This window comes from Cyanistes caeruleus, chromosome 1 (genome assembly GCF_971803275.1).
Source record: "Cyanistes caeruleus chromosome 1, bCyaCae1.hap1.1, whole genome shotgun sequence".
NCBI lineage: Eukaryota > Metazoa > Chordata > Aves > Passeriformes > Paridae > Cyanistes > Cyanistes caeruleus.
In genome coordinates this window covers 2,057,825-2,073,928 of record NC_141701.1, presented here as the reverse complement: position 1 = coordinate 2,073,928, position 16,104 = coordinate 2,057,825, and the positions used below count along the sequence as shown (strand labels likewise).

The 16,104-nt window shown below is 49.4% G+C and overlaps 1 protein-coding gene and 1 long non-coding RNA gene across 2 annotated transcripts in view; one reads left to right on the top strand and one right to left on the bottom strand.

The window, feature by feature from the left end:
• The window catches only part of ZC3H3 (zinc finger CCCH-type containing 3), a 117,505-nt gene extending 105,391 nt beyond the window's left edge, over positions 1-12,114 (bottom strand). The window contains 3 exon segments of the mRNA XM_086876348.1: positions 6,527-6,720; positions 8,783-10,091; positions 11,958-12,114. Coding sequence (XP_086732474.1) covers positions 6,527-6,720; positions 8,783-10,091; positions 11,958-12,003 — 1,549 coding nt within the window. The 5' untranslated portion in view covers positions 12,004-12,114.
• A 13-nt stretch (positions 12,115-12,127) lies between these two features.
• Positions 12,128-16,067, top strand: LOC147655249 (uncharacterized). The gene is made up of 2 exons (XR_015283049.1): positions 12,128-12,606; positions 12,764-16,067. It is a non-coding gene; the product is annotated as an uncharacterized LOC147655249 (long non-coding RNA).
• Positions 16,068-16,104: the final 37 nt, after the last annotated feature.

Sequence of the window (16,104 nt, the reverse complement as noted above, 5' to 3'; positions counted from 1 at the left end):
CCATCCCCTCACTCCCAGCAGGCTGTTATTTTTAAAAGAGGGCTCTGCAAAGAGAATTCCCAATCCTGGCTCCACGCCTGCAGCTCCTCTTGCAGCTCGGGACAAGTCACCTGGAAATGCCAAGTCAAGGCGGAAACCCAAAACCGTTACTTACGACCACTGACGTAACCGGGGCCGGCAAAGAGCCAAGAATGTGAACTTTTCCCAATTCCTGAAGGAGTGAGGAGCCACCTCGCCAGCCACGCTCCACCCCTGGCTCCCAAGGACAAGCCAGAGGGAAGAGAGAGCTGGCAATGGAACGATTTCCGGGCAAGGTCAAACCTAGGTAAGACAGAGGAACGAGAGAGAGCGGCGACCTTGGAAGAGTTTGGATCAGCTGGAAGGAACTCAGGAAAATGGGAGTAATGATGGAGTGAAGGAAAAGATGTGATGAACTCCGAGGAGTTCTGTGTGTGATCCAAGGGCTTCCCTGAGGGAAGGGATCAAGAGCTTAACTCGGACGTAACGCGATCGGAGGCGTCGCCTAGAAGAGCAGCAAAACCTCACACAACTCAGAAGAAAAATAAAGTAAATAGAAAATAAAACAGAAAACAAGGAAAAAACCTCCAAATTCCCTCAATTGCTGTCCCACAGGGAATCAACCCTCTGGAAGCATCAAGCAAAAAAATAGGAGAGGGTATAAAATCCAGGGCTGAGATTTTTAGAGCTGCCAGAGGGATCCAAACACCCGGTGTCAATAAAATTATCAGCAGCTGAGTATTTGGATGCCACTCATAACTTACTCCTCACCATTTACACCCCCTTTACTCGCCCAAGTAATGCAAAGCAGCTCCTGCCGCTTTTGCCTCCAGCGTTTTTCCAAGCAAACGCTCCTTGCCCATCCCGACCCCCTCATGTCACATCCCATGGAGTGAGAAGGAGAGAAACGAGGGTTTAGGGAATTTTTTGGATTTTGGAGGGAATTTTGGAGGGTGATTCTGGCAGTAAAGAGTTGGAGAAGTTTCTGCAGATGCAGAGTGAAGCAGGTTTTCAGAATCCTATGGAATTTCTCTTTAGGAAGATGGGAAAACAAACCAGGGTTCCTTCTGTTTGACAGCTTCAGCATTGGGGTGGCAACACAGGAAAAGCAGGAAGCTGGTAACAAAAACCACTGGCTTATCTCAGTTTGGAGCAGGAGAAAGGGGAAGATAAGCAGGGAAGGAATACTTTCAAGGGAAACAACACCAAACCAGGTTGGATGTAGTGGATCCAACAAGGATGTGCTCCCAAATTACTCCTCCTCTGGCCATGGAGTTGCAGAGCCATAGATGGGGAATTGCAACAATTCCTCATCTACTGAAGCGGGGAAGGTTTAGTGGAATTTTGGGAAGGAGTTCTGCCCTGGGAGGGTGCTGAGGAACTGGAACGGAATTCCCAGAGAAGCTGTGGCTGTCCCTGAATCCCTGGAAGCGTCCAAGGCCAGGTTGGATAGGGCTTGGAGCAACCTGGGATAGTGGAAGGTGTCCCTGCCCATGACAGGGGGTGGAATCGGATGATCTTCAAGGTCCCTTCCAACCCAAACCATTCTGGGATCTAAATTCCAGGATGAACCACCCACATCTCCCAGGAAAAAATCCAAAAGCTCCTCAGAAGTTCCTTTAATACCCAGACCTGGAGGTCACAGCAGGAAAAGGGAGCCGGACTCCGAACTCAGAGCACAGCAAAATAAGTTGATCCTTGAGGTCCCTCCCAACCCAAACCATTCCATGAGTCCAAGTTCACCTCAAACAGGATACGACCAGTCTCACACGGAACCATCCAACCCCGCAAGCACCAAATTATTTAAGGAACAAACACAACATAAATAAGGAAAAGTCCCTGGAGAATCTCCCTCCTGCTTTCTCCATCTCCTGCTTCCAGCCAGCTGTGACCGTGCCGAAGCAATCCCGGAGCAGTCCTGCCTGGAAGGGGACATTACAGAGGCAGAAAAGACACGGAGGAGCCTCTTTGTAATATTCCATGATCCCCCCAGGCGAGGCGCGGAGCCGGCGCTGCTGAACGCTGCACTTTTGGATTCAATTAAAGTGATTATCTGTTGTGCCAAATAAATTGTGTCCAGCATCTATCCTGCAGGATTTTACACCTCCAGCCTCATTATTCCCTAACTGTTTCCTCCTGTTTATGCTCTCTCCAATTAAATTGCTGATAATATGAGCCAAAATAAAAAACGAGCGCACCTTGTCCGGAGAAAATTGATTCCCTTTTTTTCCTGCACCGGGCGATTGCCAGGTTTTATATACTCTGTTCCTGGCGATCATTAGTAATTCAATTTTCTTTTTATTAGCCCCCTTATCTGCTGAGCAATATAGTGGCAGAGCTGACCTCTTTCGCACGGGTAAATGTTTAAAATCTTTTCCCTGATTAATTTTGCCAGTTAAGGAAAAGAGGAGAAATGATCCGGCTCTTTGCCATCACAATGAATAAAGCTTAATGTTGATTGTGATGGAATTTCTAATGCCAAGGAAATTGATTGAACGCAGCAATTACCCCGCAATAGGAACTCCAGGGAAATGGGATGGTTTTCTCCCCGGCCGTAGCCTTTTGGTTATTTAAAACAATCCAATTTGCAAGGATAATTATATATTAGTGTTTTATCTGCCACCGGGAATGAACATGGGAATTTTGATACTGGCCCGGCATTAGCAGGTTATTGCTGCAAATTACTCCAGATCTGCTTTCTTTCACATAAAGACGAAATTAGGCCATCAATAACCAGAAAAAGGTGGACTGAGGAGATGGAAGAGGCACGAGTGCCCTCTGCAGGGCTGTGTGCACTTCCCAAAATCCCCAATTCTCCTGGAAAAACCCCCGATTCTCCTGCAAAACTCCCTGTTTTCCCACATGCAGCACGCAGTCATCACTCCCATTCTCCTCCTCCATACATTTGCCACATCTCCGGCGTTAAAATTAATTAGAAAAAAATTAATAAATCCTCCTTCGAAGCACTTATTCCTCGTTTCTTCCGAGGAAAAAGTCCTGGGAATAAGAAATGACAGCTTGGATGGCCAAGCAGGATGAGCCAAGGAATGGTGAGGAAAGGTTCCCAACCACCAGAACTCTTGTTTGTCAACAAAAAATAGTTTGGGAATCAGCCTCATCCTGCAAGAAATCCCAGATAAAGATAGGAAAAAGCTGTTGGAAAAGTGTGGGATTCCCATATCCTCTGGCATGGGACTTTTAGGCTGAGAAAAGAAGGAATATCCCACTGTTATCACACTGGGATCAGTCAAATCTCACAAGCTGGCGTTTTCCCTCAGAACTGGTGAGTAAAAGACGCCATCCCTGAACTTTTGGGAATATTCCATCTTCAGTTTGGAGAAAGTGGATAAAGAATTCCCAAAGCGATGGGACAGGATGTGGACAAAAAGCTCATTTGGCATTTAGACTGGAAGAGCTGCAAGTGTCCAGCCTGGACAACAGAAGGATCCAGGAAAAGCCTGGAGCCCCTTCCAGTGCCTAAAGGGGCTCCAAGAGAGCTGGAGAATGACTTTGGACGTGAGCCTGAAGTGCCAGGACAAGAGGGAATTACTTCCTACTGCCAGAGGGCAGGGATAGATGGGATTTGGGAAGGAATTCCTCCCTGTGAGATTGGGAAGGTGCCGGAACAGAATTCCCAGGGAAGCTGTGGTTGCCCCATCCCTTGAAGTGTCCAAGCTTGGATGGAGCTTGGAGCAACCTGGGATAGTGGAAGGTGTCCCTGCCCATGGCAGGGAGTTGGAATTCCATGATCTCCAAGGTCCCTACCCACCCAAACCATTCCATGGTTTTATCCAACACAATGACACCTCAGACTTTGATGATCTTTGTTGGTGATCCAGCTTTTCTCTGGATAAGGAGAAAAACAACCACTGCCATTTATCCTTCTTCCATCACATCCCTGAGGATCCCAGAGGTGAGGGAGGCAGCCTGACCTGGAACTTCCTCCCTGCTCCACCACTCCATTGGAAAAACTTCCATTTGGGACACACTCCAATATCTGAGCTGTTATTAGACATTCCACGTAATCAAGTATTCTGGAATTTATTGATAAGAGCTGCAGGTAGATCTCTCATGGAACAGCCCAAATAATCCCAAAGCAAATTCCTACCAATCTGCCACTTTCCATTGGCTCTCTGATCCCTAAATAAAAGCAATTCCCACAGAGGGAAGTGCCTCTGGACAGAGCATTGGGAAACATCAATCCCAATTCAGAAATGGCTGGAAAACCTTCCCTACTGATGAGACCAAACAGATTCATTTGAGTCCAAGAAGGGAATTGGAAAGTCAGGAGACAGGACTTGGGAAAAGCAGGAGCAATGTCTTTGTAAAACCCCCAGAGCTGTGCCACAGATCCCAAAATCCCGTGGAACAGGACAAACAGGAAACCAGCCAGGCTGCGTCACCACAGGCCCCACATCCGTGGCGACGGAAGGGGCTGATCCAGCTTTTCCAGCCACACTGGTGTGCAGGAAGTTGGGAACATTCCTCTCCACTGTCTTTCCCTGCAGTGTGATCCCAGAAATGGATTCCTGCTCCATTCCTGCCCCACTCTGCTCCCAGTGTATCCCAGTAACCCCATTTACTTCCCTCATACCTGTCCAAGAAGAAATGGAAAATGCTGGAAATTCCACCACTTTGTGGTGATTAATACCCACAATATTTTGCTGGGATTAATATCCACACTTTGTCCCAAAACCTCCTGGATAACCTGGGAGACAGGAACTAAATCCACAAGACTTCACTTGCTCCCAGCTCCCTGTGCAACCAGAAAACACTGGCACCACATCCATAATTATACATTCAGAGGGAACGTGGGGAATGTGGGAGTTGTCCCAATCCCTGTGAAGATCCAGGATCTCCCAGACTTGGGAATATCCCTGCCCCATCCATCACCCAATAATCTTTTCCTACTAAACCTGGAGGAAAAGAAAACAACACAGGAGTCCTGGCGCACACAACAGCCCTGGAATAATTCCACAGCTTTCCAAACCCAAGGTTTAAGAATATTCCAACATATGAAGCTGCAAATCCTCTGCCTGGGCTTGAAGCTCTCCAAGAAAAATCTTGAAGTACAAAAGGATTCAAATCCAGGAATTTTAATCAAAGGGAGCAAATCCAAAATTCACGGAGGGAATTCCAAGGCAATTCAGGTTCTTCCTGAATTTCTCTGCAAAGAAGAAGGTGCCACACAGAGAAGCATCTGCCAGGAAAGGTTGGATAACTGGATGCACTTTTGGAGAGGGGAATGAACACCCTGCTCTCTCAAAGGTCACTTCCAGAGCTATTCCCTTTTTTTTCTTCCATTTTCCAACTTTCTTTATTTACCAGCTTCCCAAATCCTGGAGCAAAACCACATTCCTGCTTTCTTTTCTCATTCCTATCCAGTTAAAATCAAGATTTCAGTATGGGAACATTCCTTTCAATCAAGAAACTGCAATTCCAAACAAGCTGATATTCCTGGAATCATCACTGCCTCAATTCCCTCTGAGGTTAAAATGCTGCACCCCAGAGTTTTCTGTCTTTTCATGGAATCATGGAAGGATTTGGGTTGGAAGAACTCAAAGATCATAGAATTCCACACCCCTGCCATGGGCAGGGACACCTTCCACTATCCCAGGTTGCTCCAAGCCTCATGCCACCTGGCCATGGTCATTTCCAGGGATCCAGGGACAGCAACAGCTTTTCTGAAAGTTCCATTCCAGAACCTTACCATCCTTCCATGGAAGAATTCCTTCCTAAATTCCCATCTAACCCTGCTCTCTGGGGAAGCCATCCCCCTTGTCCTGGCACTCCAGCCCCTTGTCCATAATCCCTCACCCAGGAAAACTCAAAACCATCTCAAAGCTGTTTGAACACAAAATAATCCCAAAATATAACTGGAGATAAATCCCAGCTACATCTGATCCAAACCCCTCTCCCAGCTCCAGCAATTCCCACAGGGAATTTCATGGGACCACAGGGAAAATGTGCCTTGTATCCATCTGAAACAACCAAATCAAAGGTGGGGGAAGCCTTTTATCCATAAAAATATCCCCAGGGAACAGAAGAACCAGACTTGGAGTGACCAACATTCCAGCAACATTCCAGACACTTGGAGGTGCCACTCTGAGCTCCGAGTTCTGCTCCAAGGCAGCAGGACTTGGATGCAAATTCCCTGCTCCCAAACATGATGGGTTCAGTATTCCACTAATTACTGGTGTCTTAAGCAAATTAGATCCAAAACTGGACACTACACTGGGATACAGGTGAGAGATTTGTGTATTCCTGCCTCATCCAACCTCTTCCTTCTTGGAAAACCTTCCTGAAAATCCAGGGAAACCCCAGGAAAAACAGGAAGCAGTTTTTTTGTGGAGATGCCAAAGGACAACACAAATATGGAGTCAAACTTCTCCTCGGTGTTCGCTCCACGACCAACAACATCTGCAGGACTCAGCAACACATTCCTAAATCCAAGAACCCTTGGAATCACTCCACTGAGTCAGGGAGACCTTGGAATGTCTGTTCCTACCTTCCTTGGTGGCCACCTGTGTCCTGGTCGCTGGCATCCGGCAGAGCCGGTGCTTGGAGATCTGCACCAGGCCCCGGGGCGAGGAGCGCTTCGCCGTCACCGAAGGTTTTCCCCGCACGGAATTTCTCCTCCGGAGGTGGAAGCGGCTCTTCAGAGGTGTGGTGGAGGAGATGTTCTTCTTCTCGGTGGGGGATCTGGGAAAGGGAACATCCTTGTTACTGTTCAGGAACACATAATCACAGAATGATTATTTGTAGGTGCTTTTATTAAAGAGTGTCAGAGGTACACAGACCCAAATCTGACCCGACTTGGTTTCGAGCTGAACGTGTTTTATACTCTATCGTTATATAACTTACATATTAATTATTAAACTTATATTGTTCTGTTGTATACATTGATTTCATCCAAGCATGGATTTCTCGTGATCCCCCTCAAACTTCTAACACAGTTTCTCGTGATTCTTTAAACAATAATTCTATCTAATCACATCTAACAATTATATAATTTACCATATACTGGCTACACAGGTGAAGTTTCACATGATCTTAGCAAGCACAAGGCCTAACATTTCCCAGGGCCTACCTTTAACACTTTTCCAGGGCCTACCAAGCCTAACTTTCTTTCTAACTCCCCAAATTTTCTATGATTTTAAAATCTTTTACTATCAACATGGTTAGGGGGGAGCAAGGGAAGTGACCAAAACGTGGCTGGTGTCCTTCTCCAGGGCTCCAAGAGGAGCCAAATCCCACCAGGATTCTCCTCTGGCTGAGGAGGAAGAGAAGCTCTGAACAGAAAATTCCAAGGAAACAGGCAATTGTGAGGAATTCCTGGCAAGAAACAGATGGAGAATGAGGTGTTTGACAGCCAAACTTACTGCCCTCTGTTCGACAGATGTGAGGGATTGAATCATGGAATCATGGAATGGTCTAAGTTGGAAAAGACCTCTGAGATCGTCAAGTCCAAGCATTTTCCACCAGTGCCAAGGTCACCTAACCATGTCCCCAAGTTCCACTTCCACAGGGATCTTAAATCTCTCCAGGAATGCGGATTCCCAATGCCTCACCACCCTTTACAGGAAGGAATTTTCCCCAATATCCAAACTAAACCTCTGCTGGAGCAGTTTCAGGCTCATGCCCTGTCCCTTGTGCCCTGGGAGATCCTGATCCCTCCTGCCTTCACCCTCCTGTCAGGGAATTTAGGGAGCCAGAGGGTTCCCCCTGAGCCTCATTTTCTCCAGGCTGAGCTCTCCCAGCTCCCTCAGCTGCTCCAGACCCTTCCCCAGCTCCATCCCCAACTCTGGACACGCTCCAGATCCTCAATATCCTCCCCACAGGATTTGAGGAGCCTCAGCAGTGCCCAGCACAGGGGGATGATCCCTTCCCTGGTTCTGCTGGAATTTACCAAGGTGTGGGAGGTCTCCCTGAACTGCAAAAAAAGTCCCAAACATTCCCAGCTTCTCCAGGATACTCCAGAGTGATTTTCCCAGCACAATCCACCCACTGATAGTTTCTCAGGCAAAGCAGGAGGGCAAGGCAAGGATGGAAACCTGCTGGGAAGCACTGAAGGGATCTGGGAAACAGAAGCAGGAAACAACACAACAATGAAAAGAATTTAAAACTAAATCAAGGAAAATGTAGCTTCCTTTGCTGAGTGAGGAAGTGCTGGTGACCACAAGGATTCACAGGATCCAGCTCTGGATCACCCAACATCAGGAAGATGTGGAGCTGCTGGAGCAAATCCAGAGGAGGCCACAGAAATGCTCCAAGGAATGGAGCCCCTCTGCTCTGGAACCAGGCTGCGAGAGCTGGGAATGCCCAGGCTGGAGAAAAGGATCCAAGGAGACCTCAGAGCCCCTTTCAGCACCTGAAAGGGCTTCAGGGAGAGCTGGAGAGGGACTTGGGACACAGGGAATGGCTTCCCACTGCCAGAGGGCAGGGATAGATGGGATATTGGGAAGGAATTGGTCCCTGAGAGGGTGGTGAGGCCCTGGCATGGAATTTCCAAAGCAGCTGTGGCTGCCTCATCCCTGAAGCATCCAAGGCTGGATAGGACAGGGCTTGGAGCAGCCTGGGATAGTGCAAGGTATCCTTGCTCATAGCAGGGGTGTGGAATCCCATGATTTTTAAGGTCTTCCAACCCAAACCATTCCACGATTCCAATAAATCCACCAGCACGCAACAACCCTCACTCAAATTTCTCCCACAGCCAAAACTGGACACAAAATCCATGGACACAAAATCCAAACCAACAACTTACCCCACGTTCCCTTTCCTCTTGATGATTTTTGTCCGGCTCTTCACTTTGTAACTGGACAGTGCAGCCTCTCCAAAGGATTTCATCCCACTGGGAACAACGGATGCAGCACTCGGAGCCAGTGGGACAGAGGTGGTGCGAGGGATATTTGGGGCTGGAGGCTTCTTCTGGTCCTCACTTCTCCACTGGAATGCTGACTTGGAAGTGGAAGGCAAAGTCTGCAAGCTGGAGGCTTTCCACTTATATTTACTGGGAGAAACCCCCAGCTTGGATTGCAACCCCAATTTCTTTGTCTTTGCTCCCAAATCCGCTTTTGGGGAGATTTTAGCACCTTTGTCCGCTCCCGCAATGCCCTTCTTGGAATTTTCAGCCCGAGGGCTCGCCCACCTCTTCACAACCCGAGAATTTTTCCCAGGGTTTGCCACCCAGGTGTAGTTGTTCTTCCTGAATTTCTGAGATTTGCTGGAGGTGGGTGCTGAGGCAGCTTTTTGGAGAGCGGGAGCTTTGGGAATTACGGGAAATCTGCTCTTCGCCGTAGTCACCCCCACCTGAGCAGGTCGAGAGAGCGTCTCTGCATTCCGAAAGAGTTTGGGATGTAGGGAAGCATCCCGGACTTCCTCACCACTCGGCTGCCCTGGAGAGGGTGGTTCTGCCTTGATCCATGCCAGCTGGGCTGGCTCCTGACCTGGCAATTCCAAAGGCTCTTGTGGCTCTGACTTCAGTGCCACGGCACTTTCACTGGTGCTTCCAGAGGCGGAAAAGGAGCTCCCGGCTCCACTTCCAGGCAGGCACACAGTCCTCGATGTGGAACTGAAGGAAATGGATAGGGAAGGCCTTCTCTCTTCCTTCTGGAGAAGAGATTTCTGGATATTTCCATCCGCTGAAGGAGCCACCGCTGCTTCCCGCCCGGAAAACTTGCCATAAGGATCCACATGCTCCTGGCCAGCCCTTTGTGGCACCTGGATATCCACAACGATGTTCCCATCCGTGGTGAAGTCCACGTGTCTCTCTGGAGACGATTCCGGTGGTTCAGCAGTCTGGCTGTCCCCAGGGCCCCCAAAACCCTGGGAAGTGCTGGAAGCACTCCCAACGTCATACCCCGATCCTGGCAGCCGGTTGTCCAGGGAGTATTTTTTCCTCCAGGAGTGAGTCTGGCAAGGGTGGAAATTCCTGGGAGCCTGTTGGGAGTACCTGGTGGAAAAGGTTCCTCTCCTGGTGTAGCTGGGCTGGCGAGGGTTGTTCCACCTCGGAGGAGCCGATGGTGCCAGACGTGGGACATTCCCATGCAAATTCCTGTGGCTGTTTATGAGACCTGTGGAAGAGAAAACAGAGCATTAATTCCCTGATCCCTTGGGAATTTGAGAGCAATACAGCTCCTTGTGCTGGAATTACATGAGCCAGGGTGGAAGGAAAAGTCATGAATCCAGGAATGGTTTGTGTTGAAAGAGACCTTCAAGAACATCCGGTTCCACTTCCCTGCCATATCCCTGGATTCCACAGGTTGCTCCAAGCCCCATCCAATTTGACCTTGGACACATCCAGGGATCCAGAGGCAGACACAGCTTATCTGGGAATGCCATTCCAGCCCCTCACCAAGCTCACAGGGAAGAATTCCTTCCTAAGATCCCATCTACCCCTGCCCTCTGGTAGTGGGAAACCATTCCCTGTGTCCTGGCAGATCCTGATCCCACCTGACTCCACCCTCCTGTCAGGGAATTTCAGGGAGCCAGAAGGTTCCCCCTGAGCCTCCTTTTCTCCAGGATGAGCCCCCCAGCTCCCTCACTTCCTGGTTCTCCAGACCCTTCCCAAGTTCCATTCTTTGCTTCACTTGAAAGCAGAAACAAGGACACTCCAAGGCTCTGCTGTTGTGTCCCTCTGGAAGCCACCACCTCTCTCTGGTGCTTTGATCCAACAACACCCCCGTTAATTCCGGAATTCCTGCCCTTGTCCAGCCTCACTGTTTAAAAAACCTTTCCCATGAGTGATTCCCAAAGGAATTTCAGGCAGAGGAGTTTTTCCTTCACCAGGGTCACAGAGCTGCCAGGAGAGCTGCATCAGCACATTCCTCACGGAAAAGCAAGGACTGTTTTCCTCCCTCTCATCGTTCGTTCCCCCACGTAGGAGCTCCTGGGGAAGCAAATCCCAAGTCCTGAGCAGAGGTTGCGGCCTCAGTAACCAGGAAAATTTACTTTGAAGGACAAAAATAGAGGGATTTGGCACTAAAATAAGCTCCGGTGCCTTCCAGAGCTTGGGAAGAGTACAGATCCCACCTCTGTGCTCCCAGCCTGGGACTGTGGGACAGGGAAAAGCCCCTTCCCAAAGCCAGGAGAGTCCCAGATTCTGCTGAGAGCAGCACTGTGGAAATTCCCAGGTATGGGGATCCCAAAATCCCACAACGTTCCATGAGCTGTGTTCCCTCCCTGCCTTGGTCCACTCAGCTCCTGGGTCTCTCCCCTTTCCATTTTTTTCCCAGCACTCCCTGGATCACTTCCCTCATCTTCCAGAATTCCTGAGTCCTCTCTTTCCCCCTTTCCTTCCTTCTCTCAGCACTCTGTGATCTTCTCCATCCCCATCCCACTCACACTCCCCCCCAATCTCCTCCCTAAAATCCAACATCCCTTCCACAGCTTGAACCTCCCCGCACCAACAACTCCCCAGGTCCTGTCACAACCTGTCCCTGGCCCACCACAGATTCCCGAAATTCCCGAAATTTAAACACCGCGCCGTCCCCCAAGACGCCCAGGTTTCCCCTTATCCCTCCTCCAGGCCCTCTCACATTCCTCCCAGTTCCCCTCGTAGCAGCCGCTCTCTATTTCCCGAGAAACAGAGAGCGGCCTCTTTTCCACATCCTCTCCTTCCTTTTTTTTTCCCTGTTGGCCTCGGTGTCCCCTCGTTTCTCGGTGTCCCCGCCGATCCCTTCACACCCTGGAGCACTCGGATCTCCCGGCACAGCCGCTCCCATTCCCGGATCCCCCCGAATCCCGCACCCTGGAGCGCTCGGATCTCCCGGCACAGCCGCTCCCATTCCCGGATCCCCCCGATCCCTTCACACCCTGGAGCACTCGGACCTCCCGGCACAGCCGCTCCCATTCCCGGATCCCCCCGAATCCCGCACCCTGGAGCGCTCGGATCTCCCGGCACAGCCGCTCCCATTCCCGGATCCCCCCGATTCCCGCACCCTGGAGCACTCGGATCTCCCGGCACAGCCGCTCCCGTTCCTCCATTCCCGCAGCGCTGCCGCACGGCCCCGCGCCCTCGTGACGTCATCAGCCAGCGCCGCCCTTCGCCAACGGACGCACATGAGCGTGCCTCAGCGTCACGTGACGCCGGCACCCGTTGCCGGGCAACGGGGACGGGACAGCGTGGCCTAAACTGAGCCCGGGGCTGGGCCTGGGATTGGGCCTAACCCAGCCCGGCCTGGCTGTTCTCGGCCTCTGTCCCCGGCCTGGGATAGCCCGGCTGTCCCCTGTTCCCATCTCAGCCTGATCCAACTGTCATCAGACCCTGTTCCTTCCAACTGTCACCAGTCCCTGTCCCCTGTTCCCATCTTAGTCTGGACCAGCTGTCCCTACCCTTTTCCTCAGCCTGGGCCACCACGGCTCTTCTCTGTCCTTAGCCCTTGTCCACAGCCTCTGTTCCTTGCACGGCTTCATCCAGCCATCTCCTGTCCCCATCCCAGCCTGGTCCAGCTGTCCCCATTTCTCCTGTCCCCATTCCTGCCTGGTTGGTCCAGCTGTCCCCATATTCCAGTGATCAGATGGCTGCAGTATTTCTCCTATGACTGTTGTCCCAAAAAAGTGTGCAAGAACTGAGACAAAATATTGGAGGTATTTACAGTTCTACACAGAAAAGAAGGAGCCAGTTTTTCCTTCTCCTAGCCTTGGTTGTTTCTCCACCTCTCCCTGGTCCATTGTTCCATTGAGTTGGGGTTTGGTTGAGATTTTATCCCAAGTTTCTTATTCCCCTCTTTCTCCACATCTGCAGCTTCAGAGGCTCACTAAGGTGGCAATTACCAAGATGTGTGAAACACAATTTATCTACCTGGAAACTGGAAATCTTGGAGCCAGGCTGGGAGAGCTGGGAATGTCCAACCTTGAAAAGAGAAAGCTCCAGGGAGACCTCAGAGCCCCTTCCAGTGCCTAAAGGGGCTCCAGGAGAGATGGAGAGGGACTTGGGACAAGGGTTGGAGTGATAAGACACAGGGAATGGCTTCAAACTGAGAGAAGACAGGGTTGGGTTAGGTGAGATATTGAACAAAATTCTTTCCTAGGAGGGTGCTGAGGCCCTGAAATGGAAGTCCCAGAGAAGCTGTGGCTGTCCCATCCCTGGCAGTGTCCAAAGCCAGGTTGGACAGGACTTGGTATAGTGGAAGGTGACCCTGACTGTGGCAGGGTTGGTATGGGATGATTTTCAAGATTACTTCCAATGCAAACCATTCCAGGATTTCGGGATCCTCTGTATCGAGGTAAACCCGGTCCAGCTGTCCCCAGCCCCTGTCCCCAGCCCAGCCTGGTCTGTCTCCATTCCCTGACTCCTATTCCCTGTCCTCTTTCCAGCCTTATCCAACTCTCCCAGCTGTTCCCATCCCCTGTCCCTCTCCCATCACCAGTGTCTTCCCACAGCCAGGCATGAGGGGGAGATTTTCCTGGTGATCCAAAGGACAATCTCCAGCAAGGAGACGTTAATTCCACCCATCAGCCTCGTGATTCCTAATATCCCACACTTTGCCTGTCATTTTTAAAATGTTTTGCAGGAAAACCAGTCCCAAAGCTTTAAATTTGCTTGTGGAAGTGAAGAAAATCCTTAAGGAGCTTGTTTTCCAAATAATTTCGTTCTTCCCTGAGAGAATAAACCCCATAAACAAAGAGCAGCAGAGCCTCAAGTCTGCAAAGGAGATGAAACTCCATCCTAAAATTATTCAGGGAACAAAAAACTGAGTCAAGGAGGGGGAGCAACACGACACCAGGATGGAACCTTTAGAAAAGCAGCCCATTATCAAACTCAAATCCTTTAAAATGCAGTCCCTTGGGATATCTCACTTCCCGATGCAGCTGGGGAGTTCTGCCTGTCCCAGCTCTGATCAAATCACATCTCTGGGATGAGCCCACGATTCCCCTGCTTGGAAAGGGAGATTTAGTAAATTATTTATGGTGGATTTTTGTCATTTTAAAGTGGAATATGGGAAGAGCCAGCTTGTTGGGATAAACTATTTTTGGAAAAAAGGCTTCAAAATACAAAGAATTGAGGGAGTTTGACCCTAAAACTGCTAAAAAAACACCCCAAATCCTGTCTTTTTTCCAAGCCTTGCACACATGGGAACAAGCTGGGAACCAGGCAGGCAGGAATGACAGATCTCCTCCCTTTGGGCGGCCTCAGATCAGTTTCAATCGATCCCAAATCCCACCCAGAGTTTCATAATGGCTTTAACTGACAGGAATTGGCACTTGTGCCAAAAAAAATCCTCCTCCACTCCCAGCTGCTCCTTCCCTCCCTTGTGCTGGCACAGGGAGTCGAGTGCTTTGCATAAATGAGCTCGAAACGAGCTGCTCTGAATTGAAATTAATTCAGCACACGTGGAGAGAAAGCTCATTTTTAACCCAGGGAAGCCGTGGATCCACCACTCCCACAAAATCCAACCTCGGGAAAAGGCGAACTCAAAGCTGTTTTACCAAGTTACACCAAAATTTGTAAGGAGAAAATGCAAAGTTTGGAGGATCTTGGACCACTTGGGGTCATCCTCGGATGTTTTCCATTTGGGAAATGGATGGGGGTATCCAGAAGGAGGAGAAGCAGCATTTTAAGCATGAACTGGATCTTCTCCAGGGAATAGAGAGGAGCATCCTGCCTCGGGACAAGCAGCTGGCAGAAATCTCCCCTGAGATTTGTGCAGAGGGCAAAGGAGAGACAAAGATGTTAAAATATTAAAATAACCTTTTTTTTTTTTTCTTGGTTTTCCAGCCCATTCCTGTCACAAGCAACATATCCAGAAAGAATTCATGGCACTTTTAATTCACAGCACTAAGTTTCTATGACACTTTGGAAGTCTAATTTAATTTTTTAAAAAAGAGGGGAAAAAAAATAAAAAAGCAAGTGCAGGGTTTTGGGTGTAAGTAAACATCCCAGGGAAGGGAACATATGGAAGAGGAATTAAATTGTCTCGTTCAGCCCAAAAATAAATCCTTTCAATGTCCTAAAACATTATCCCAGTGCAGATCCAGTGACAAGTGTGCCAGAGGATCTCTGGATCCTGAAACACTGCCAGGGATCCATTTGCAGGAACAGCACGTGCAGGATATCATGGAATCATGGAATGGTTCAGATTGGAAAGGACCTTGAAAGTCATGGAATTCCACACACACCCCACCCTCCCCAGACAGGGACACTTTCCACTCTCCCAGGTTGCTCCAAGCCCCATCCAACCTGAGCTGGAACAATTCCAGGGATGGCACAGCCACGGATTCTCTGGAATGTCTTCCAGCACTTATGACTCTCATTGGATCGTTCTGTCAAGATTTCAGGGAGATGCCTTAATTAAAGTGTAAAAAAAAAAAATAGCAAAGAATCCAAGAGAAAGTGGAAAATCAAGAGAGTGAAGGTTTAAAACATGTGTAGTCCCAAGGTCGCTGGTTGCTCCCTGAATCCTTTTCCTGAAGGACTGGGAAAAGAACCTGGAGGTGAGTGACCCATCCCCTCCAGTGCCAGCACCATCCATGGCATGGACTTGTGGGATGTGACCTGGATGCAGAACTTCTCCTTTTCCTCCTTTTCCTCCTTTTCCTCCTTTTCCTCCTTTTCCTCCTTTTCCTCCTTTCCCCCCTTTCCCCCCTTTTCCTCCTTTTTTATCCTTTTCCTTCTCCTTTTCCCTTCTCCTTCTCCTTCTCCTTCTCCTTCTCCTTCTCCTTCTCCTTCTCCTTCTCCTTCTCCTTCTCCTTCTCCTTCTCCTTCTCCTTCTCCTTCTCCTTTCTATTTCTCCTTCCCATCTTTCTCTCCTCCTCTTCCTCTGCATCCTCCTTCTCCCCCTTCTTATTCTCAACATTTCCAGGGATGGGGCATCCACAACTTCCCTGAGCAGCCTGATCCAGCAGCTCACCATCCTCATAGTTTCTTCTTTATCTCCAATCTAAACCTCTCCCCTTTCTGTTTAAATCCCTCATCCTCTCACTCCAGGCCCTGCTAAAAACTCTTCTTCCCATTCCTACAGAAATCCACGGACACAGCCCCAGCTCCGAGAGGAGTTCAGCAATTATTTACCACTGAAGAAATTTGCTTCTCCTCTGAAAAGTTTTTCCTATTTTAACACCAATAGGGGGAAAAAAAAAAAAAAA